The 27,150-nt window shown below is 35.0% G+C and overlaps 2 protein-coding genes across 3 annotated transcripts; one reads left to right on the forward strand and one right to left on the reverse strand.

Annotated features, from left to right (window-relative positions):
* Positions 1-1,906: 1,906 nt before the first annotated feature.
* LOC110892963 (ATP-dependent DNA helicase pif1-like) lies at positions 1,907-3,054 on the reverse strand. The gene has a single exon (XM_035981277.1). It carries the CDS (start codon positions 3,052-3,054, stop codon positions 1,975-1,977), a length of 1,080 nt encoding a protein of 359 aa, XP_035837170.1. The 3' UTR covers positions 1,907-1,974.
* A 1,775-nt stretch (positions 3,055-4,829) lies between these two features.
* Positions 4,830-25,514, forward strand: LOC110895080 (GDSL esterase/lipase At3g26430). 2 transcript variants are annotated; one of them, XM_022142352.2, is made up of 5 exons: positions 4,830-5,067; positions 23,547-23,756; positions 23,887-24,056; positions 24,224-24,494; positions 25,029-25,514. In XM_022142352.2, exons 1-5 carry the CDS (start codon positions 4,836-4,838, stop codon positions 25,289-25,291), a joined length of 1,146 nt encoding a protein of 381 aa, XP_021998044.1. In that variant the 5' UTR covers positions 4,830-4,835; the 3' UTR covers positions 25,292-25,514. The 2 variants fall into 2 exon arrangements, with proteins under 2 accessions (XP_021998044.1, XP_021998043.1); XM_022142351.2 differs by lacking the exon at positions 4,830-5,067 and adding an exon at positions 19,247-19,545 and having other exon boundaries at positions 25,029-25,502.
* The last annotated feature ends 1,636 nt before the right edge of the window (positions 25,515-27,150 follow it).

Here is a 27,150-nt window from a genome sequence, read left to right on the forward strand (position 1 = left end):
TTGTCATAGTGGACAGATAAGGGTGAAGGTTTGAAGGGTTGCTGGGACCGGCCTCACCTCTTGTAACGAAGGGTGGTAGAGGTGGCCCAGGAGACAACGTTGGCTCAGGTTCGTCGTAATCTAGACGAATCCTTACCCCTTTTTCCCTTTCTCTGTTCACATGTTGGTTAAGAAGTGATCTTAGCTCAAGGAAGTTATTAGCGACCCCCTCGGGGGTAAGTTCAACACGTGCCGGAGTGTCTGACACACCAACGTTGGGAGACGGAGCTCCAGATCTGGATGGGGTTGGTGTGTTAAAGGTAAGAAACTCGGGTGTACTCCCCGGAGTTGAAAAAGGCGTTGTTATTGTTGTGTGAGCTTGACCACTTCCCGGGGTAGAGGTGTTAGGGATCTGGTTTACCTCTCCCGGAGATCCACTTTCTGACATGGTGGTTTTGAATGAAAGGAGCTACACGTACCAGGTCTCTTTTGAGGAGAAACAGCGGCGTAGCCCCACGGTGGGCGCCAACTTGTTGATGCAACAAACACGGGACCAAGGATGGTAGCTAAGCTGGTTAGGCAAAAGGGCTGAAGGGTTCAGTTTTGCCTAACGCAGGTCGCGGGGTCCCTCCACGTTTGCAAAACGTGGAAGGAGGTTCACTAGTATGTTCTTGTTATTTGCTTTGAGGTTCTTTCTCCGAGGCCAGCTCGAATCCAGAAAAGAAAGCAAATAGAATGGAAGTAATGAAGAGTTATTTGGAAGTGACAAAGAACTCTTTGAATGACTAGAGATTAAGGAATCTCTGTGCTTTCGGAATGTCTTAGAAGTGTACATGAGCTGTCTTCTTATAGTGGAAGACATCTCCTGAAATAGCATAAACTATACTAGCTAAACCTGTTTGCAAATGGAGGGTTTCCCCTTTTGGGGTTGAAGGCTTTGGACCCCTGGTTAATAGAGTGTGCTTGTGCAGACCTGCTCTGACTTTGTGAGTTGGTGAGCATGAGTTGGTGGGACGAGTTTCTAGACATGACTGATGACTGATTACTGTTTCTCGATTTCCTCATTTTACAGCTTTTCATCCGATGAACCTTTCAACCTTTTAAGCTCTTTGCATATTAATCATTTTGTTTATCCTTGGGCTACCCCCGTCGTCAATATCCTAGTAGCATCTTAAAGGTGAGATATAACTTAGAGACTATTAAGTCTTGGGTTCGATTCTCACAAAGGAGTGAAGATGGATATGATCGGGTGGTTCCGCCCAGTATCCAAATTTGCCGTCCAAAAAAAAATTAAGAATTCGAATATTCAGCTGGAATAAAAAATAACAAATTTTAATTCGAATCTCAATCTTGGTTTTTCAAATCGGATTCATATAATTTAAACCCAATTGGATTATCTATATATATACTATATAATAAAAGAAACCAATGTAGGGACACTTGTCATTATTCTAGGCCATTCTTAATTGTAGATAATTATTATTTAATTTAAATTATAATATTAATTAAATTAATATAAATTTTATCAACTCTAAATTATTGGCAAATATTATTGTTTTAATAAGGATAAATTATAATAATATTATTGTTAGCTGAAAGATATAAAATCGGTTAGCTTGAATCCTTGAATAGCAAAGTTCGATAGTTTTAAAACAACAAATAAAACGAAAGTTTTAAAACACCAAATAAAACGAAATAGTTAATAATTGGGTTCTAATTGTTACTTTATTTATTTATAATTATAATCTATCTATACTATACTATGTAATAAAAGAAACCTATGGAGGGACTCTTGTTATTATTCTAGGTCATCCTTAATTGTAGATAATTATTATTTAATTTAAATTATTAAATATTAATTAAACTAGGTTATTACCCGTGTGTCACACGGATTGAACGGTAAAAAAAGAAAACACATATAACTTTATATTCAAAACAATTTAAATAAAATAAATGCAAAAGTTTCCTTAACAAATGATAAATGAACAAAAAAGACTACAAATTTCCAAAAATTTCTTTGTATACAACATTTGTGGTCTTATTTGTAGCATGGCCATCTTTATCTGTTATCAGCATCTTTAAACCGGCTCTACTTTTAACCCTTGATAGTGCCACATAAAGTTGACCATGTGAGAAAACAGGATCTTTGAGATACAATCCAACCTTGGATAATGATTGTCCCTGACTTTTGTTAATAGTCATTGCAAAACAAACAGCAACCGGAAACTGTCTTCTTTTGAACTTGAAAGGAATTTTCTTATCAGATGCTGACAGACTAAGGCGAGGGATGAAAGTTCTTGTACCAATATTAGCACCAGATATAATCTCAGCTTCAATCACCCTATTACCAAGATAAAGTACTCGTAGTCTTGTACCATTACACAAACCATTCTTCTGGTCAATATTTCGAAGTAGCATTATTGGAACACCCACCTTCAAAACTAATTGATGATTAGGTACACCTGAAAGTTTAAGTCCATTCAAAACATCCGGTGAGTAGAGCTTTTCATCAAAAGTTTCGTTTACATGATCTGACTGACAAATTGAATCTGAACTTAAGTACTCATTTTCATCGCCAGGAAACAAAGACATCAAGCGATCATTGATAGATTGAACAACCTCATTTGTAGGTGCTAAAATGGCTCTATCGTCAAAATAGTTAGGCTCATGGAATCTATCAAGAATGGAAGGATAGACAAAGTTAATTAAATCAATAATAGGATCAGAAGAATCACCAATTAAAAGATCTTCAGGTATATCAATAGTTGATTCACCATCATTTGCTTCACCAACTTTTCCTTCTCCGATGTCTAATAGCCAGTTTGAAAAAGCAGTAGTTTCCTTGATGTTTGTAGAGTCGATCCTTAAAGATAACCTCATGTTCTTTGTCAACCTTAAGACTTTGACGTTTGACCAAATATAAGAAGAACATAATGACGCATTAACAATGTCATGCCTGCTTCCATTTTGTACCACAGGAAGAATCTGCCTAAAGTCTCTACCAAAAACAACGACCTTACCTCCAAACATGATGTTTGAGCTGCTATGATTGCCAGAGATCAAAATGTCATTCATTGTTCTATTTAGGGCTTCAAAGGCATGTTTGTGAGTCATTGGAGCTTCGTCCCAAATAATCAAGGAGGCTTTTTTTAGTAGCTCTGCAGCATCACTATTTGGCTTAATAAAACACATAGAGTCTTAGGTTAGATTTAAAGGAATAGAGAAACGGGAATGTGCCGTCCTGCCTCCGGTTAGTAACAAAGATGCAATTCCACTCGAAGCTACATTTAAAACAATTTCTCCTTTAGATCTGAGTACTGTTGATAATGTCTTCCACAAATAAGTTTTTCCAGTACCACCGTAACCATATACAAAAAACACACCTCCTTTATTTCGTGTAACAGATGTCATAATATTATCATAGACATGTATTTGCTCATCTGTTAACGCACTAATGAGAGTAACAACATCGGTCTTCAGATTATCGATATCATAAGATAGCTCTTCGGTAATCAATCGATTGTTGCAATTTGAAACAAAATCAGAATCAGGAAATGGCATTGCTGGAAACTTTTTCAAAGTTGAGTTATTACGAAGTAATATTCTCTCAATTTCAAATAGTGTAAGGTTCTTGATTTGATTGTCGGTAAGTGATAACTCTACAACAGACAAATGTGGATTATAATAAAGTCAGCTCGGAAATTGCATAATAAGAATTTAAAACATAAAGAAAAATCTATATGCTCATTAGCAGGTTTCATCAAATCCTTAACAAATGTAAATAGAAATCTTATTAACTTAAGACAATTGAAGAAATATTTAATAAATCCTTAACAACTGTAAACGGAAATCAATATTAGCAACAATAAGAAAAACTTAAACTGAAAACAAATATGCCTAAGTGCACAGTCAATTTTCAAACACGCAACAATGTAAGGAAAGACCTACAAAGTGTTTACCTACAATTTAATGTTATATTTCTCATCCATAGAAAAAGAAAAACATATGGATAAATGTTGAGATTATGGATATCCTATGGGTCAAATTAGTGAAAACATAGATTAATCATTATACGCAAGACATAGATTAAATCTTATCAACTCTAAATTATTGGCATAAACTTAACTTCAAATCGTAAATTCTTATCTAAACTAAAAAACATTGTTTCACTTAATAGTAGATAAACATGCATATTATTTATTGTTAATGTTATTATTGTTAAATATGATAAATTATATTAAATAACATATTAATCAAACCAAAAATTTAAATTAGTATTAGCCTAATTTAAAAAATCATAAAAAAAATCCATTTTGATTTAGAAAGATTTTTTTTAACAATGGATAAACACGTGTAATACACAAGGTTTTTAAAGATATAGCATTTTTTTATTATTTCCTATATAAAATTAAATTTATTCAACCCGTACAATACACGGAGTTTTTATTAAATATAACTTTTTATTATTTAGTATATAAAATTACATATCTTCCACCCGTGAATACACAGGGTTTTTTTTTAATATAACTTTTTTATTGTTTGGTATATAAAATTATTTTTATTCAACCCGCACTTAAAAAGATAATTTTTTATTATTTAATATATAAAATTTTATTTACTCAACATGTATAATAAATGAGGTTTTTAAAAATATATTGTTTTTTTATTTAGTGTATAAAATTTAATATTTTTTTATTTAGTATATAAAATAACATTTATTAAACCCGTGTAATACACGAGGTTCTAACCTAGTTCTATTTTATATATCAAAATCAAAATTTAGACGCAATTTCAAACCTCCCCTAACCTCTTGAACTCTGTCACTCACTCGCTCACGACAATCTCGCTGCCTGAAAATGGTCCCGGCATGCAACCTATTGGTTTCCATTACATTATTGTTACCACCAATCTCAATGTTCTCTTTGCCGAAATGTAACTTTCCGGCGGTGTTTAACTTCGGTGATTCAAATTCAGATACCGGTGGCTTATCGGCGGTCTTCGGCCAACTTCCTCCGCCTAGCGGCCAAACCTTCTTCCATTCTCCGGCCGGTCGCAACAGTGACGGCCGTCTCCTAATCGATTTCATAGGTACGCATTTAACGTTTTCTGATACATGCTCATCAATTGTTCGTTAGTATAATTTCATAGGTTTGGTTTAAACTTGTTAGTTTGTATTAAAAGTTACTTTTAAAATAATATCAAACCTTGAACTGATCCCAAACTAGACTTACTTCGGTTTAGACGGTTGGATCGGTTTCAAACGAGTACCATTAGTTGTTAGGATTTTCGTTGTTTATATTTCTTCCCTAATTTCTCTTAATAATTTTGGGGTTTTCTAATGGCACACCCCCTGTCTATCTACACACTTTTTCAATTCAATACGCGTCGTATAAGCCTATATGATGCGTATTAAATTAAAGTAAAAAACATGTCAGACTGACAGGTGTAGGTTATGTCTGGCGGCGGGCCTGATACGCATCGTATAGGCCTATACAATGCGTATCAGGCCGCTGTTTTTTTTTTGAATTTATGTTTTGTTGTGTTGTGTCGAATGCGAACCCGAGAAACGAAAGGTATTTCGAGCAGTTGGTCGATGATATGATTGATAAAGATCTTGACACGATTCTTTCCATTTTCAAGTATTATTATAACTATTCAAGCCAACCAGTCTACAATGTGGTTCCCAATTTGCGGAACATAATCACATATTATCTAAAGAAATCTTTTATCATGTGTCATGTGGTAAACAAATACCAAGGCTGTATACAGATCTCTATTCGGTCATCTTTCCAAGCTTTTACACACGAATATGTGGTTCCCAATTTGAGGAACATAATCCCAGACTATCTAAAGAAACGCTTTTATTATGTGTCATATTAGATGTGTTATGGCGAGATTTTTCAAGTTTGCACAATGGGAGAAAAGACCAGCACCTCTGTCAGTATTGTCCTTTAAATTCGCATAAACATATATCCGTTTCATAACCTCCTCCTATAAATCAACCACAACTCACCCGATACATCTTCTCTGGATCACACATGATAAAAGCGCTTCTTTAGACAATCTGGGATTATGTTCCGTTTCTTCAAGATTTACGTCTGATGTCCAAGTTTGATCACATTTGACTTCATCTGCGGCAGTCCAATGACTTTCTTGAGTCACATATCCGACAATAGGGCCCACGGATCTTATACCCACCTGAGTCCGACCTCTGGATCACACATGATAAAAGCGCTTCTTTAGACAATCTGGGATTATGTTCCATTGTTGTTCGTGAATGTTTCGAATCATCATAGAAGACGTGTCGGGTTCTTCTGCTAGTGGTCGGGCTTCCAATGCTCACACGGGGTGATAAACAACGCTGATATCATCATAGAAGTGTTGGGATTCAAGGGTTTATTCTCTTTAGTCTATTAGAACGATCCTTGTTTTGTCACGTACAAGCGTTTAATTCCCAACATCCTTGTAGTGTTTAGAATGTTTGAAGGAAATGTTGGTTCAATACCACCGGTTTCTAACTTTATGCTTGCATCCACCACAATGAATATTAACTTTGTTGGAATCTACGAAGAAACTGTTCGATTTCACGGTGAGTGGAGAAATTAGCGACGGAGAAACTGTTTGTATTTGTGGATTTCGGTTGGCTCAGAAACTTAACAAGAGAAGCAACTAAAAAGCGGTGAACGGTATTTAACGTACACACCGCATTCGAAGATCCTTGCATTAGACACAATTTGTTGTAATTTGTGGATCAACAGAAATAACTGAAATAGTTCTCTTTAATCTATTAGAACGATCCTTGTTTTGAGAACCTAATTCTGTTGTTGAGTACCAACAGAATGCATACACAAATAGTTCTAGTGGACGAAGCAAATGAAACCGGAGCCGTTGTTCAGTACCATCAGCGTTGTTAACTACCAAAAGAATGCATACACAAATAGTTCTAGTGGACGAAGCAAAGAGACCGTTGTGTATCTGAATCAGGTTCTCAAACAAACCGTGAAATCGAACAGTTTCTTCGTAGATTCAAAGTCGATTTCAACTTCCATTGATCAAATAATAAAAACCCTAAGAATGCATACACAAATAGTTCTAGTGGACGAAGCAAAGAGACCGCCTTGTTAATTTTAATGAAGCAATGAAGATTGAATCTGCAAACTGCAACCTTTATTGATCTGGAGTTGGAGAACCGTTGTTAACAAGAGTATGTTGTTCCAAGATAAATTCCAAGATTATTGATGGTAACAACAGTATGTTGTTCCAAGATCAATTCCAATTGCAATTGATGAAACCGGAGCTCTTATCTCGGTTGTTCAGTACTTTCGTGATAACTACAATGTTCATCTTCGTTATCCTTTGCTTTCTACAATTCAAGTAGGCATGGATGCTAAACGTATTGTTATTATATCCGAGACGATTCAAGTGAGTCCTATGAAGCAAGTGTCGGTCCCTTCAATTGTGAGGAATCATTGCATTACATCCTTGTTGAAAACATAATCGATAAATTTAGAGAAAATGGGGTTGAAAGATGATAACCCAACAGTGGAGGATCTCATTCGACAACTTCGATAAATTAAGAGGTATTCTCAAATAATATTTCCTAGATGTTTGAATACCAACAAATGTCCAAAGTGTTACTTCTTCGTTCGCGTGACGGAAAGCTACCGCGTGACAGGAAGCTACCTTGCAAAAATTAAAAAATTAAATCGACACCCTCAATACGCATCGTATAGGCCTATACGATGCGTATTACTTTTTGGTAGGGGACAATGGCAGCCTTTGGTAGGCATAGAAGTTTGAACCCACCTCAATACGCATCGTATAGACCTATACGATGCGTATTGAGGGTGTCGATTTAATCCCCCAATGTGTGCCAATAATAAGACCCATAATTTTATCTTACAATCGATTCTTAAGGCATGTTTTCGGTTATAAACATTTGGTTTATGATAAAATAGAATCCATACTTTGTAACTCCTTTATATGAGAATGTTTGATTCATTTGGTGAACAACATTTAATATTATTCACATTCATGATTCACCAATGAGTTTCTGTTTAAGATAATTTTATATCTTAAAAAGCAAGATGTAAATTTTGTAAATGTTTGATATTTTAGTGTAATCGGGATTGACTTGGTGATCAAAGTGAATAATAATGCACATCAAGCTAGTTAGGAGGTGCGGGAGTGCACGCTTTTTTGAGTTATTATAATTCGAAGTGTACGGGCGAAGCCCGTACTCTATGGGGGTTCCAAGGGGGCAATGCCCCCTTGGCAGGGGTCCGTGGGGAGCGCCCCTGGGAGCAGGGTCCAAGGGGTGGCAGCCCATGGCGGGGTCTAAGAGGCAGAGCCCCTGGCTGGGGTCGAGCTGAATGAAACTGCATCAGAAAATTTTATTTTCATTAAATTGCCTTAATGAAACTGCATCAGAAAATTTTATTTTTTGGAAATTGTAACATTTTCTAAATGATTAAAAATGACAGTTTTTGGCAAGTTTTGTCTGAAAATAGTGATAATTGCCATTAGGCAGTTACATCTAAAAAACCCAAAATTCGTAGACATTTTTTTTGGTTGCATTCTTCCTGGTTCAGACTATTCAAAGACAAAACATACCCTGGTTCAATTCTCGAAAATCAGAGTTGTATTCGATTGAATTATTCGGGTGAACCACCGAAATAATTTGATTTGAGAGTGATTACACGTCTCTCTGATCCTCTGATAATCTGAAAATTCTACCGCAGAAAATAGTCTTCATAAACACAATGTGAGATTATTAACCTCAATGTTTAGGGTATGTTTAGCATGAAGTTTTTAGGAGCTTCTAACTTTAAGCTTTTAAGAAAAAACTCATAGTCAATAAAAAGTAGGGCTGTAAACGAACCGAACGAACAAGAATAAGGCCATGTTCGTGTTCGTTCGTTAAGGAAATTAACATGTTCACGAACTGTTCACGAACGCCTACCGAACATAAGTTTATGTTCGTGTTCGTTCGTTAAGGAAATTCAATTGTTTACGAACAGTTCATGAACACTGGTCTCGAACACAAACGAACACAAGCAAATAAAAATGAACACAAACGAACATTTAACTTGAAAATTAAAAAAATGAAAACATTGTTATCCTTAAACATTGGATATAAGTAGTTAAATACAAATATCAAATGATAAATCAAAACACAAGAAGTCTACCACACCACCAAACGATGAATAAAGTTTAACTAACTTAGACATAATTATCCTTAAAAATGTCTTAGAATGTCCAAATTTTAGCTAACTTAGAAAAAACATGGTTTCAAGTTTTCAATATGTTTAGATAAAAGGTTTATTATTTATTATTTTTTAATATAATCAAACCGACAAATTACCGAACGTTCACGAACGAAGTCGAACGAACGAGATTGTGTTCGTGTTCGTTCGCTAAGCTAACCGAACGGAATTTTTTGTTCTTGTTCGTTCGTCAAGCTAATCGAACGAACATAAACGAACTTCCCACCGAACGGTTCACGAACTGTTCGCTGAACGTTCGGTTCGTTTACAGCCCTAATAAAAAGGCTTGTTTGGTTGAAGGAGCTTGAATCTTTTAGGTTAGGAGCTTGAATCTTTTGGTTGAACGCTCCTACTAGTAGCGTTTAGAAGGAGCTACAAGCTTTTAGGGAAAAAATGACTATTTTAACCTCTAAAGATAATGAACTTTTTAATGTACAAATTTTTTAAATTTTTAATTATGTCCATTTTGGTTATTTTATACATTTTATTAAAAGCTTCAGCTACTCTATCAAACACCAAATATATATCTAAAAAGCTACAGCTACTAGCTTTCAAACACTAGCTAACAACTACTAGCTAACAACTTCCAAACCCCAAACATCAGCTACTTTTAACAAACATACCCATAATATTCAATTCTAAGACTAGAGGGTATGGAGAGCCCCATCCTCAAGAGGATGGGCCGCCATATCACCGCCACTTAGGAAGGGCTTGAGGGTGATGGACCTAGGGGGGTAGGGGACGAACCTCTTTATATATATATATATATATATATATATGTAACACCCCGAAAACGGGTTTGGTAATCAAACCTCGTTAATACTAAAAGACGGGTAAAGTACCGTTAGTAGTAAAATTACCCGGTGAATATTAGGATTTTTAAGTAAGTAAACCTGATATTTAATAAAAAGATAAATAAAGGTTTATGGATGAATAAAGTTTATAAAAGGTCCGAGTTAACGGGACTCAAAATAAACTAAGTCGTAGATTTCCCGAACCCACTAATTTAACTAGGAATGTTTAACCTAGTTAATAAGTGGGAATATTGTTAGAAATAAGTAGGTTGTATCCTACTTAATAACTAACCCAACAAGAGGGGGCAGATTCGGATAAATGGAAAGTTTAATTATAAAATAAAGTTAAAATACAAAACACACACAAGGTGTGTTGTGTACGTCGACCAGAAGGTTCTCCAAGAACCAAAACCCTAGTTTCACAAAATCAATCAAATTGAAGGCCAAATCGGGCTCGAATCAAAGGCATAAATACATACAAATGATCACCAAGTCAAGGGGAACAAGAGGTATGTAAAATTTTGTTGTTACATGAAGTTGTAAAAATTGGATGAACATCACTATATGCGATTTTGGTATAAATCGTAGAAATTAAGACTGAATTAGTGATGTGTACATGTTTAGTAACAAAACCCCAAGTGAAATCATGCATAACATGATATGAATTGAATGATTGAATGAATTCTCACACTAGGCTAAGTGGGTATTAGTCATAAGATAGATTTGATGATATGATTGTGATTAGAATCATCATGCATGTAAAGTAATCATGAAATACTTAAACAATTTGCAAGTTTGATGGTACGTGCGCGACTATACATATTTTTATAATGAAATTACACACGAATTGGTTTTAAATTTATAAAAGTGATTATTACTTTTACATCAAAACACACACGAAAGAGGCAAGTGTACCCCGTCATATATGTAGTAAAGTATCGGTAAGAACCAAGTATCGATCCACGGAAATGGGTGGAGAAATAATACTAGACCTTTGTCACTAAATTACCGGTAAAAACATAAATTGTCTTGGTTTTAATTAATCTAAATTAAGCATAAATAAATACTTATAAAACATAGTAAAATATCTATAAATAGCCTTGCTTAATACACAACCACAGCATGTCAACTAAGTCAGTTTTGGCACTAGAAGCATTCGGTCAATTTTCCATTTTGAGACAATTAGTATCCCTTTCGGGAATCCTAACATGACAATCATTCGGAAAGTTAAAACGATAAACACACTTTAACCACCTAAAATTGTTCTTTAACGTGCGATTGATTAATGTCTACAAAAATCTCCTAAAAATAAGTTAGTCATCCGTTAGGAGTTTTCTAACCTCACTTAATCAAGGAAAGCAACACCGATAAACACAATGCAACCACCGAGACAAGCATAAACTAGATTAAATCACAACCGAGTTCATTTTACAAATCTTGCACATAAATTCACCAAGATAGCAATTTTGGCCGAAACTACTAACTAAGCTAACAAATCATGGCAAGAATTCGTAACAACACCATCTAACCCGTTAGAGTCCTTCCGTGAGGGCAAGCTCTCTTGATTAATAATAATTGCATTTTATTAAACCACTAACCCGTTAGAGTATCATGGTGCCTACATTTTAACCAAGTTAAACTAGTTAACCAAATTAAAAGTTTACTAATACATGATTAAATAAGCTTCATTTTTCAACTATCTTACCTAACCAAGCACCAATCATCCAACACAATTACTTATAATCAAGAAATCAATATCAATAACAAGGTTGCAAACTAATCATCAAAGATAATCATAGAAAACACTTCAAAATGTCATTACAAACATAGATTGACATACTAATAGCTATAATCAAGCAAGGGATTGTTGTGTTTTTGCCCAAAGGCTTACATTAATACATAATAATCAGTCTAGATGCTTGAAACATAACAAAATTATGGAAAGATTTGAGAAACCAAACCATAAACAAGCATAAGAATGAGAATCTGGATAGTAAATGAGCAAAACCGGGCAATGTGGCTTGAATCCGAGTGAAAGCAGCAGCCTTCGGAGCCACAAAATCGCCTGCAGAGCTCCCAAAATGTCCAGAGTTACTACTAAAATGGTTCTGTTCTGTTTAAATGCTTTTTCGAAGTTGCACGGCCGTTCTTCCGATCGCACGACCGTGCACTTTAAGCATTATTGGTGGTGGGCCACCATACTGCATGACGTCACAGATCGTTGACTGGTCTTCGGTCACGCACGGTCGTTCTCGGTTTGGCATGACCGTTCCTTTCCGAGGTTTGAGTTGCACGCTCTGTTCTTTGGTCGTTCTTTTCCGAGTTTATGTTTGACCTCGGATCCGCACGGTCGTTCTTGATCGGGAACGTTCGTTCCTTATCGGGCTTGCCTTCAGTGCCTTGCACGGTGAGTTGCACGCCTGGTTCACTGCCGGATCTTCTTGGTTTGTCGGATATGCACGGTCGTGCATATGGCCGCATGACCGTGCCAAACGCCCAGGTCAGTCTTTTTCCACAGAATCTTCGCAGCTTCATCGTTTTGTCCGGAAAGTCCTCGTTTTTGGTATCATCCCGTCTGGTATGCTGTTTTAGGCCTATAAACCAAAATGTAGATAATTAAGCATCCGAATGACGGTTTTACGGCCGAAAACGCATAAAATGGGGGTAAAACGGGGGACTAAAATATGTGTAAATTAGCGAATATCATTTGAGTATTTGATTATAAGTGATAGTGGTTGAATTTTGATGTAAATCTTGGTGGAAATAACTAGTTATGAACTAGTTAGTAAATATGTAAAATTATGCACATTAGGTGTTTGATAAAATGCCTAGGAGAAAGCCAAATGTTGAAATTTAGTACGAAACGCTTATTTGAATAATATGGCTAGTTAAATGAAATACGAAACGAGAAGAGTTCTAATCATCATGTTGATTTAGACTTAATGTTGTAAACCATGTGATTGAAGTAGTTAACTTTGATAAACTAAGTTAACTAATCATGAAGTCGAATAGTAGCTTCGACATAGAAAATAAATGAGGTGGAATAGTCGTGATTGTTAATGACTAACTTAACCGCCTTGTAAATGATAACAATAGTTTGACGCTTGACAAGCTAGGTGTGAGCTTGTGGATGAAGCGGGTCAAACGGATCAAGAACGGAAGGAAAAGCATGGCATGGATGCAAGGTAAGTGAATCTTACACTTCTTTTGTAAAATACCTATACGTTCTACAAGTGATGAATATGATATAGATATTATTCGAAATATGGTTTCCGACGCGTTTCAATACGGGTCGGAACAAACATAAATGATATAGATCACGGTTCATGGTAAAAAGGGCGAAACGGTAAATTAGTCATGTAATGACTAAGAGTTTTTGAGCTTTCGTTAAGATTACCTTATAGTGTAATATAATAATAATAATGATAGGAATATGATGACAATTAGTCGCGTGTCGACAAATGTAAGTAAAAGTTAAAAGATACTCTCTAAGGCGTAAGCCGAAATGCGTCAAATAATGAAAATGGTAAATTTGTATGTATACCATTTTAATACAAATGCAAAGTGTTTGGTCGTTTAGACCAAACAGGTAAAATGGTGATTTTAGCGCCATTTGACGAATAACGACTAATGAGTATTGTCAAGTCAAATGCGACAGGATAAAAAAAAAACGGCTTACGGAAGTTTGCATTTGCTATAAAATTTGCAAAGTCATTAATGCAAGGTATTAAAATGGGTCAGTACTTGACCCGAACCAGGTACGCATATTTTGAATGATAGTTAGAAGTAATATGATGGTCAAATATTAGTGAACGGCCTTCGTCGTAATACGAGGGACTGAAATTGACCAAAAAGCCCTCGTTGGGTAAATCGAACAAACAACCTTTAAAGGTTGTTTGGAAACGAGTTTTATGGTTGAATAAATACTTAGAATAAGTATAGAAGCCGAAGGAGGTATTATATTAGTCAAATGGCACTATTTGAGTTTTGCCGTAAAATAATGATTCGATAGGTAAAAAAAAAATGGTTTTCATAGATCACCACATTATATCCACCATAAATACAGTTGTGGTAGGAGATTATAGGATAAGAAATGTGGTGAAGGAATGCTAGAAGCAATAGAAGTGATTTTAGGGTCGAAAGTGCTTAAATACCGTAACGGGTCAAAACAATCCTTTAAGTATAAACGGGTTTAAGATCATACCTAAACTTGTGAATTAAACCTAATATGATAGACAACATTGAAATTATAAGGTTCATGTGAAATCGGGATCAAACAATCATGTTGTTTGATAAAATCACGAACGGGTCAAAATTTGGTGAAAAGGGGTAATAAGCCGAAGACTTGAAAGTCTTAAATTTTGTTAATCCGGATGTTGGATTTTAACTCCACATGATGGGGGATCAAATTACAATCACATGGGAAGAAACGGTGGGTCAAACGGATAAGCGTATTGAAAGATACGAAAGTTTTCGTGTCAAATAACGGCAGAAAATGGAAAGGTGGGATGCAGGGGCCACCGTAACTTACGGTGCCACCGTAAGTTACGGTGGAGCTAAAACTTTATGGTAGAACACCCCTGATTTACGGTGGGGGAATTTGACATTCAGGGGCCACCGTAACTTACGGTGACCACCGTAAATTACGGTGGAGGCCAGAATTCAATTGATTGTTTGTGGACCAAGATATCAATGTTGCATTTTTCCTAATTTCCTTATTATATTGGTTATTTAATTATCAAAACTGACTTTTAAGTTGGTTTTGATCACATGTGAATGTCGTTAGTCCCGGATGAAGATCAAGCATCGAGCAAGAACCGAACACACGTTAAACGAAGCTTCCGCAATGTTGTTTCGTCGTTATTCTATAATGGCGAATTAGAATCACATTATGTTGTATCACTTTAAATTGTAAAAGTTTTTAGCAAGCCCGTATTTTCGATATAATTGTGACTATAATTACATGGTTTTGAGATTAAATTATACGATAAACGTTAGATAATAACAAGGGTGTTACAATATATATATATATATATATATATATATATATATATATTATACGTATATGTATGTATGTATGTATGTATAGGTATATGTGAGAGAAGGAGAGAGGAAAGAGGCCCGTCCTCTCTGTCTTGTGGGGCGCCGGCCCCCATACGGCTTGGTCTAACTGTGACGAAAAAAACATCCATTTTAACCTTGTGACAAAATGCTCAATTTCACTTTGTGAGGGTCAAATGTTCAACTTCATCCTTACGAGGATCTAATGCTTAGGCCATGTGTAGTCATAAAGCCCTCAAAGGGGCGTTATACGACATGTGGCATGCCACGTCATCAAGGGGCTTTATGGGGCGTTATGCAATTTGAGGCCGTAGTCATAAAGCCCCTGTGTAATCATTACTCAATTAATTAATTTTCAATTTTTTAATTAATTTCTAACTTTTTTAAATTAAAAAACCATTACATTAAATAAAAAACATTAAATATGTTAAACCCAAAAAAATTTCAAAATCAAATCGCTGCTTCCTTTCCATTTTGCAGGGACCAATCGCTGCTTCTTCTCCAATTCTCCGGCAGGTTTCCGGCGGACTTGCAGGTTTCCGGCGGACTTGCAGGGACCAATTGCTGCTTCCTTTCCATTTTGCAGGGACCAAACAAGTAAAAATCAAAAACCATAAACAATCAAAACGCCGCGAAATTTATAGCGGCGCGAGAATTTTTTGGGCCATAGCGCCCAGGGGGGTGGTGTGCCCGGCGCCATAGCGGCGCTATGGTGGGCTATACCGCCCCACTACGTTCAACCTTAAAATAAAAACATAATTGACTTAACCGATTAAAAGATAACCTCTTAATGTTTAATTCAAATTTAAAAATTTTGAAGTTCAATTCGAACGACTTCGATTTGAAATCAAAATTTTGAGCTCGTTTGAATTAGGATTTATTCACATTACCCGAGTAATAAGAATAAAAAACGAATTTAAATAATATATATTAAATATTATAGCAAACAAATCTAAATATAAATAATATATATAAAAATAAAATATTAAAAAAACAAAATCTATACTTCTATACTATATAATAAAAGAAACCTGATTTTGGACATGTCTCATTCATTGAAGATGTCCACATTTGTAATTTCCTACCTTTTCATACTTAATATTATTATTTACCAAATTGACACTTTTTTATTTAGTTGACCCTTATCTCATATTTTATAATAAGGATTAAACATTAAATATTCGAAGCTATTTATTTATTAATAAAATAAGTTTAGTAAATCTTCTATAATCAATCTTATTTAAGAAGGGGTAGGCTAAATATACCCCCTCTTATTACTTTTTATATCCACTTTCCATAAAATCATATTAAAACTTGTAATATTTACCCCCTATACAAATTATCATTTTAAAAAATATTCTTTTTGTTACGAAACAAATTCAAAAGTGTAAAAAAAGACTAGTGACGTCTTTTTAGATATTTATTTTTGAATTTTTATTTAAATCATTTTTTTAAAGTTTTCATATAATGTTTCTAAAGACACTTTCTCAAATAGTATTTTGATTATGTTTTTTTATTGAACATCTTTACAAATAAATAATAACATTTTTTCTTATAAAAATAATAAAAAAGGTTTTTAACTTTCTTTTAAAAAAAAGTCTATATTATGATTTTTCCTCGTCTAATTTGTATTTTAAAGGTCTTACTTTTATATTTTTTAATACTTTAGACTTGTTTATAAAATAATTAACAATTTTTATTTATAAAAAAAGTAACAAAATATTCTTTTAAAATAGCGTTTACAGTCCTAGCAAATATTAATCATTCATACCGTCTATGTAAGTGAACAAATAAACAAATAGGTACTAAAATTATTTTATCAAACTATAAATTAACAATCTATATAAATTCAAATTTAATTAGTGTAAACAGTAGGGATGAGCTCGGTAGCAAACCGATACCGGAACCAAAAGTACCGGTACTGCAAATCCTCAAAAGTAGGTACCGGTACCAAATATACCCTGTATGGTACGGTTCAGTACCAGTACCGAATATACCCGGTATGATACGGTTCGGTACCGGTATTTGAGGGTAAAAAGCGGTACCGAAAATGTCAAAAACCGGTACCGAATCGGTACCAAAAATGTACCCGGTTCAGTAAATTCGGTACCGGTACCGGTTCGGTATAGGTAACGGGTACCATTTGCTCATCCCTATTAAACAGTATGTTATAAACAAGTTAAAACCAGCTTAAGACTTGGATCGAAGTGAACACTTTTCTAAAGCAAAACAAATGGATAGGGTTGATTCACAAATAGTTTTCTCTTCTTCATTTAAAAAAATATATTAAACTGGTTGACTTCAAAAATATATGTGGATTTTTTTTGTAATCAAAAGTAGGTCATTCGAAACCAAAAGTCACGTAAAAGCATAAACTTAATTACGAATAATCATCGGTTTTCGGCCACGCATCAGATACCCACTTCAAGTCGTTCCAAAATTTAAAAAAAAAAACATCTTAAAATATTTAAAATAATAAATATAAGACATTTAAAATACAAACTAGACGAGGATGAAAATATAATGTAGACTTTTTTCAAAACTTTTTTGTTGTTGTTTTTATATGAAAAACGTTATTAGTAATTTGTAAAGATTTTCAATAAAAGAAAACATAATCAAAATACTATTTGAGAAAGTGTAAAAAATATCTGAAAACTTTTTAAAAAATATGGTTTTTTAAATAAACATAAAAAATAAACATTTAAAAAAATGACTATAATTTTTACACTTTTGAATTTGTTTTGTAACAAAAAAGAATACTTTTAAAAAAAATATGACTTCTTTAGGGGGTAAATATGACAAGTTTAAAAATGATTTTATGAAAAGGGGGTATAAAAAGTAACAAGAGGGGTACATTTAGTAGCCCCCTTTAAGAAATAGTTAATAGTTTAAAAATATTTAATGTAAATCAGGTGGTGAAGCCTTTCACATAAATCAAAGTTGCACCGAATTTCCGGACTTTTTTAGCCATCATATGAACCACCGTACAATTTGAAGATGGACCACAACCAAAAAAAAAATATGCATTTGATGAAACCATTTGAGCTTTCTTTAACGTAACGAAAACATCCCAAATTCCCAATACATATTCATACTAACATATTGCCATATTGGGGGCAAAAGTGTAAAATAAAAAATAAAAAAATGAAGGTAAAAACATTCAAATCGTTCCAATGGAAAAGTTGATGAAATTACTGAGTATGATAATGATGATGATGATGATTTAGTATATATAACTAGATTTATTCAACCCGTATAATACACGAGGTTTATAAAGATATAATTTTTTTATTATTTAGTTTATAAAATTACATTTATCCAACCCGTGTAATATACAAGGTTACAAAATTATATTTATTTAACCCGTGTAATACACAGTGTTTTTAAAGATATAACTTTTTTATTATTTAATATATATAATTAGATTTATTCAACCCGTACAATACACGGGTTTTTATTATTTGGTATATAAAATTACATTTATTCAGTACAATGTCAATACATGAGGTTATTAGAGATATTATTTTTTTTTAAATTTAAAAAATACATGGTCTTTGTCTCGATTGCTAAGTGTTATGTGCCTTATGTCCAAAGCTTGATGCAAAACTACTATCGAGTCGGGTATTTAATCTGTGTAATACACATGGTTTTTAAAGATATAACTTTTTTATTTTTTGATATATAAAATTACATATATTTAACCCATACAATATACAATGTTCATAAATATATAAATTTTTATTATTTAGTATATAAAATTACATTTATTCAACCCGTGTAATACACGGGGTTCTAACCTAGTTAAATAATATATATTAAAATAAAATACACATAAATATTAATAATATAAATATTAAAATAAACAAATTTAAATTCGATCCGAAAAGCAAATCCAAAATTCGATTCCACTGCTAATCTGATCAAAAAATCCAAAAACCAAATTTCAATTTATAATCCGAATTCAGTTAGGTTTAAATTTTGGTTATTTATTTTTCAAATCCTATATATGTAGACAAAGACCATAAAATTATATTATAATAATAATAATTATTATTAATTAATAGTAATTCAATAGACAAAGACCATAAAATTATTATAATTTTAATATATGAAAAATTGGATGCAGTAATCATATATAGGTTCCACTACCTCCACCGGTAATTCGAACTGCGAATCTCTCTCTCTCTCTCTCTGCCGCCTGAAAATGGTCCCTATTTGCAAGCTAGTGGTTGGTGTTACATTGTTATTACTACTACTACCAATATCAACATTCTGTTTGCCGGCGGAGTGTAACTTTCCGGCGCTATTTAACTTCGGCGATTCAAATTCAGATACGGGTGCTTTATCTGCACTCTTCGGTCAACTTCCTCCGCCTAGCGGCCAAACCTTCTTCCATTCTCCGGCCGGTCGCAACAGTGATGGCCGTCTTCTTATCGATTTCATAGGTACCGCATTTTCTGCTTTCAAAATATTATATATTCATCAATTGTTTCGTAATAATAGGGACTGGATGTTATTTTATATAATAATATATCATCACAATCTAATACACTTACCTAGTTCAACTTTTACCATTGCTAGTTTACTTTAGTTTACCACTTTACCCTTCATCCTTTCAACAAGTTTTCATGGGTTAGTTTTTTTTTTTAACCGCAAATTTCTTTTATTCATGTTGTCGTGGCACTTGAACCAAAGAGCTCCTTCTTCGAAGATGTTTAAAGGCTTTGCCTTTATCAATGAACCACTAGCCTATTAGTTGCACACTCAAGCAGTGGCAAGGGATTAGACGAAAAAAAAAATGCACTAGTTTGAGATAGAAAAGCACATGGGGTGTGTGTGTCAGTGCGTTGAAAACTAATACTATTCCACAAATATATAATAAAGAAGTATTTTAAAATTATCCAGTTAGGACCAAAACTACTAAACATTCAAACACAATATATGCCAAAAGTTCAAAAGGAATCTTGTATCATTGTACAGAGATTGTGGAGTTAATAAGGACAGTGGGGATGGTCCGTGATGGGCCATTGTTCACGCGTGGAAGCATGCAACTTACCACTGCCACTTACAAAGTCCACGAGTGATGGAATGTTCAGCGTGATAAATTCAACGAGTGATGGGGTGTGAGTGATAAATGGATGTAAGGGGGTGTGAGGGTTTATTGTTGGGTGTTGTGAGTGATGACCATTGCCAACTAGGGGTGGTTCACTAGTGATAGAATCCATCACTCTCAATGTCCAATAAAATTATGCCATGTCATCAACCAAATTTCCATCACTAGTGATAGAAATGTAGGAGGGGTGGAATCACTAGTGATGGAATTCTATCACTCCCATTTATTTTTAATTTTCATTTTAAAATTATAAATTTCACTAATTTTTTTAATTTTTTATTTTAAATTAGAAATTAACAATAAAACACTAAAATTAAAAATTTCATTAAATTTAAAACATACTACTTCAATTTAACATACTAGAAACATACAATTTTTTTTAAAAAAAAAAAAACCCTACTCCAATTTAACATACTAGAAACATACAATTAAAAAAAAAAAAAAACCTACTCCTCGTCCGAATCCGGAAACTCCAAACCTAGAGAACCTACTAGTTCGATTAAATCGAATCTCAACCGAAAGTGAGTTTCTTCGTTACGCAATTGTAAATTGATATCTTGTGGAACTTGAACTTGTGTAGGAGGATCCGGCACCCAATCCGGGGATATTGCACGTCCGTCGTGTTTGATCAACATATTGTGCAATATGATACATGCATACACTATGCTATGTATTGCTTTCTTGGTCATTGAACGAACCGGTCGGTGTAGTATACCCCATCTACCCTTTAAAACACCAAATGCCCTCTCAACATCTTTTCTTGCCGATTCTTGCAATTTTTTGAACGCCTTTTCTTTAGCCTCGACGGGAAATGAGGGAGCTTTCACAAAAACAGACCAAGACGGGTAGATACCATCCACAAGATAAAAGCCTCGTCTGTAATGTCGACCGTTAACATAGAAATGAGAGGAAGGTGCGGTACCATCCGTTACGCTTTGGAACAACGACGACGTGTGCAACACATTGATGTCGTTGTTTGAACCTGGAACACCGAAATAAGAATGCCAAATCCATAAATCATTCGACGCCACCGCTTCTAGTATGATGGTTGGTCTTTTGATGTCTCCCCTCACATACGCCCCTCGCAACTCTCTTGGACAATTTTTCCACTCGATATGTGTACAATCGATGCTACCGAGCATCCCGGGAAAATGCCATCTAGCCTCGTGTGGCGGCGTAAATACGTGAGATGTCGTGGCTCGTCGGTTTACGTAAAAACTCGTTAGCATACAACTTAATGACCGCATTGCAAAAAAATTGCAAACATTCACGTGAATTTCTTTCAGACATAGCTAGGTATTCATCATATTGATCGGGTGGGTTACCTGTCGCTAGTTGGCGAATGGCGGACGTGCATTTTTGTATCGGCGTGAAACTTGGTTTGCCCCTCGCATTGTAACGTTCTTGAAACCATTCCTCGCTTGCCTCGATGTCTCCAACAATCTTTAAAAATAATTCTTTGGGTAAACGAAACCGATCTCTAAACGTTTCGGCATTGTATAGCGGGTTTTCCACAAAATAATCGTTCATCAAAACTTCGTTGGCACTTATACGGTCACGGTCGACCATCTTCTTCTTTGGGCAGGACGACTCGGCATCAAGCTCGTTATACACCGACACAAAATAGTTTAGCGTGTCGTTGTCGGAAGACGACTCGGTATCGGTATCGCTAGACATCGGAAACGTCGAATCCGTAGGGAATTCCATTTGAGAAAGATATAAAAATTGTGTGAAATGGGTTTAAAATGGTTTAAAAGATATAGTTTGGTGTGTGAAAAATGGTTAAAATGTGGATATATATATATAGATAAAATGGATAATTTTTTTTTTATTAAAAGTTACCGTTTTAAAACGGTCAAGTTCAAACAACGGTCGGATTTTTCAAAAGTTTAACGAGTGATGGGTGTAACGCGTTTTGTTTATAACGCGTGGAAGATAGGGCGGCGGCGGTGTAGCGTTGAAGTTCAACGCGTGATACATGTCCATCACGCTACCGCCCCGAGTCCCCTAAAAAAGGTTGTGATTGATGGAATAATGGTTGATGACATGGCAAAACTTGATTGGGTGTTGTGAGTGATGAGGGAGGACCACCCCCACCCCCAAGGTAGTGGTGATTATTTCCATGGGTAAAAGCATAGTTGTCAAAAGCGACCTAGGCATGCGCCTAGGCGAGGCGCCAACAAAACGCCTATTGGCACTCCAGTCGCGCTCTGGCAAGCTTCCGACCAAATACTGGTTGCATTCTGCAAATTTTGGCTGAATTCTGGTTTGAACAGTTTTGAACATATAAAATTGGTCTGTAATATTCAAAAAGAAGGCTGAAACTGGCCTGAAATGGCCTAAAGTGTAGTTGCCGGAGTTGCAGGTTGTGAGTGAGGGAGAAGGGAGAGGAGAAGAAAGAAAATGATACCTGGATTAAGGGTAAACTTTACAGTGTCATATTTTTAATTTTTAATTGGTTATACATTAATCTTGTTTTGTTGTAGATAAGAATTATTGGTTAGAATCTATACTTTATACAACATAAAACATGTCTAAACACCTAATACCTTTTGTTTATTTTATTTGAAGAATAGTATTATTTTTCTGTAACATAATATGTTTTATACTTTTCTAATTTAAGTACGTTTTTTTTTTCTCGAGACCTTGCTTTTTTAGCGCTTTGCGCCTGCCCCAGGCGAGGCCTATGCGCCTTGAGTGCACCTGGCGCCATTGATAACTATGGGTGAAAACAATCCATCAATAAGAGAAAAAATCAAATAAGATAAGAAAAACAAAAATAAGATGGCGTCTTATTAGATAAAGCCCATCTATTTGAATCGCATGCTTCCGAGACAAAGCGATTGCTTGGGAGGGTTATGTACAAACTACATCCTGGCGTTTTCTTGGGGTTGCCCCTTAATTAGCGCCTTGACGTGCGCTCGAGGGCCTTTGACAACAAATGTTTGTTTTAGTTGGTTTCAGTGAAAATTTTGTACCGACTGGTTTACTGGTTTGACGTTTTAAAGGTTCGGTTTGAACTTGTTAGTTTGTATCAAGAATTGCAAAATAACACATGATTGTAATAAATAAAAGTAACTTTGTATATTTTTAAAGGTTAAAATACGTTTTTCAAATTTCAAACCAAATCGTTAAACCATCAAACCTTGAACTGAACTATTTGGACCCCAAGGCCCAAACTAGCCTTACTTCGGTTTAGATCGGTTACAAACAAGTACCATTAGTCACCACGCTCTAAACGTGTGTCAGGATCATTTTTGTTATGATTTTCCTGTATTTCTGATTTCTCTTAATAATAATTTTATTTATTGTTTGTTACTTTTCAAATTTCAGCTGAGGGTTTAGGGTTACCTTATCTTAGTCCATTTTTGGATTCAATGGGTACAAATTTTAGCCATGGAGCCAATTATGCCACAGCCGGATCCACAATTCGACGTCAAAACACCACCATTTTCCAAAGCGGTTATAGCCCGATTTCCTTAGATGTTCAGTACGCCGAATTCTCTGATTTCTTTAAAAGATCACCAATAATCCGTGAAAAAGGTACTTAATATTGCCTCGTTGTCTAGAATCAATTTTAAATAGAAAACTGCGAGAACCATAAAAGGTACATGTGGCATTATACACGTTTGATAACATTATAAGTTGAAAATGCGGCATGACCATGGTGCAGGAGACGTGTTTAAGAACCTGTTCCCAGAAAATTACAAGTTTTCTAGCGCATTATACACGTTTGATATAGGCCAAAACGATCTCACCGCTGGGTACAAGCTTAATTTGACTACTGAACAAGTAAAATTATACGTTCCCGACGTTATATCACAATTTACGACTATCATCAAGGTGAGATACCCGATTTCCAGTTGTGTTTTGAAACTGGTTATTTGATTATTACTATTTCAATTGTCAAAAAAATTTTTGTAATAGGAATATTAGTATTACTTTATTAGGAATCAAATATATAATTACATAGTTGGTTAATGTGTTATTGAATCACAATGTGTAAACAGAAAGTGTATGCTCTTGGAGGCAGAGCATTTTGGATACACAACACTGGGCCAGTTGGTTGCTTGCCTTATATCATGGATACCCGCTTGATCACAGCGGCACAGGTGGATCCACACGGTTGTGCCTCCCCGTTTAATGGTGTTTCACAGTTCTTCAACCAGAAACTCAAGGAAGCTGTAACCCAACTCCGAAAACAACTTCCTTCGGCTGCCATCACCTATGTTGATATCTATTCAGTCAAATATTCGCTTGTCGCGCAAGCAAAAAAGCTCGGTAATTCTTTGTTTTCTTTCCGTCATGTTTCATTTTAAGTTGAAGTGCAAAATAGTCGAGTGACTCGTCGAAACGGGCCTAGTTAACCTTAAAATGGGTCATGGTATTTTTGGTACATTTTAATAAAGAGTATAATGCCAAAATCGTCCCTGAGGTTTCACATGAATAAAAACATAAATCATGCATGAATAAAAATCATAACCATGCGTGATTAGGGTTTTGAGTTTTATAACATGCGTAATTTCATATCGTACCATCGCACGTTAAGGAAAATTGTATTTTACAGTTTCACTATATATACACACTTATTTTTTTTAAATTTTCTTTTATACCTTTAAATAAAAAATAATAACTTAATGATGTTTGGTACGGCACATTTATATATATAGGCGGCACATTCATACCTAAAAAAGTTCTTACGTACTTTTGAGCCCCTTTTTTTAGTTGACCCGTTTGTCTAGTTGGAATAAAAACATAACCCGAATCAATCTGTTTAAAACTAAATGGATCAATATTATCAACTCTGGTTTTAAGGATTCGATGATCCGTTCTTGGTGTGTTGTGGGCACGGTGGAAAATACAACTTCAACAATGAAAGGAGGTGCGGGAGCACAAAAATGGTGAAAGGTAAGGAAATCCTGATTGCGAAGTCTTGCAAAGATCCGTCATCACGGATCAGTTGGGACGGGATTCACTTCACCGAGGCAGCTAACAGATGGATGTACAGTCAGATTGCTGACGGGGCGTTCTCGGACCCGCCCGTTCCGTTAAAGATGGCTTGTCACAGAAAGAAGTGAAGGTTTAATAGTATTTGTAAGTTGATTGTTTTAACCACATAACTAAACTAACCGAAACAAAATAACCCACGCTCACCTGATAATATGTGTGATTATGTCGTGTGTTATTTCGTTTCGGTTTAGATTAAAAAGTTTCGATTTACCTGACGATTAGTATTGTATTAGAAGGTTCTGATTGTATTTAATAATGTAATTTGTGTATGCGTAGGTTTCATTTTCTTAACTGTTATGTCTTAAAGCGTCTGTCACATCACTGACACATCACCATACCACTTTTTCTCACTGCACCCTGTATTGGTTTCACTTATATTAACCATTCACCACTTATTAAGAGAATATTTAAATTATATTAGTTTGAGATCTTAAAAAGATAATGAGGTTAGTGGTACACATGGAAAATTTTTAATTGGCTCCCGCACTTAATTCCCACCCTCACCTTCCAATGCTTTCCTCTTCATTTCGTTAGTCGGCTAACGACCAAAGGGCTTCACGCCCCTAAACGGGAGGTCGGAGCGGTGTTTAACTGGAGTCACGGCCTCCTCATCATTAGGGGCGTGACCCCATTACACCTAGTCTTAGCGATTTAGATTTTAGTGTATTGAACTTGTTGGTCCAGGTTTTCACCTATGGACTTCTTAATGGAAGTTAGTAGATTTTAAGTAGTAGGAGTAAAAAATACACATACTGTTTAAAGTAAAGGCATGGCATATGTTTTATAATGTTTTATTGTAGAGCAAATTGGCCGAGTTAACGTTAGTTTGACATAAATAGTCGATCAGTTTAACAAAAGATTAAGCGGAGGACAAACTCCATCAATGAATACAACACTAGAGAAAGATAAGTTTAAATTGTTAGAACTACAGCAACAAAAAGTATATCTTGAAATTTAGTTGCTTGTTTATTGTATGTGGCAATAAAATGACTATGTGGCAATCATGACTTATTCTAAAAAAATGAACTAATTTTGGCAAAATAAATTGTGGACGGGTTTATTTGGGTCATCTCAAATCTGTCAAAGTGGTTAATATTGGTCTATTTAAATTGATCAATGGACTAAAAAGTACAACTATTATAATTTGTTTTTACCTAAAATGGTTTATACGGGGTGGCACCACCCATGGGCCATGGCAATTATTTGTCTCTCCATCATTTCATTTACTCGTTGTTGCCGGCACCACAACCGTTTCCACTCCACCAACACTCCCACCATAGTCGCCACTCCATGGCTTACTATTTGCTAAGGATGTTTGGCAAAAGTAGCTGGTGGCTGAAAGCTGGAAGCTGGTGGCTAGAAGCTGGTAGAAGCTGGTAGCTAGTAGCTGTAGCATTTTAGATATATTTGGTGTTTGGTAGTGTAGCTGGAGCTTTTAATAAAATGTATAAAATTACCAAAATAGACATAACTAAAAATTTAGAAAGTTGGTGCATTAAAAAGTTCCTTATTTTTAGAAGTTAAATTAGTCAATTTTTCCTTAAAAGCTTTTAGCTTCTTCTAAACGCTACTACTAGTAGCTTTCAACCAAAAGCTTCAAGCTACTAACCTAAAAGCTTAAAGGTATGTTTGGCAAAAGTAGCTGGTGGCTGGTAGCTGGTAGCTGGTGGCTGGTGGCTGGAAGCTGGTAGCTGTAGCTTTAGCTTTTTAGATATATTTAGTGTTTGGTAGAGTAGCTGAAGCTTTTAATAAAATATAAAATTACCAAAATGGACATAACTAAAAATTTAGAAAGTTGGTGCATTAAAAAGTTTCTTATTTTGAGAGGTTAAAATAGTCATTTTTCCCTAAAAGCTTGTAGCTCCTTCTAAACGCTACTAGTAGTAGCGTTCAACCAAAAGCTTCAAGCTCCTAACCTAAAAGCTTA

The sequence above is a fragment of the Helianthus annuus genome, chromosome 12 (assembly GCF_002127325.2).
Source record: "Helianthus annuus cultivar XRQ/B chromosome 12, HanXRQr2.0-SUNRISE, whole genome shotgun sequence".
Lineage (NCBI taxonomy): Eukaryota > Viridiplantae > Streptophyta > Magnoliopsida > Asterales > Asteraceae > Helianthus > Helianthus annuus.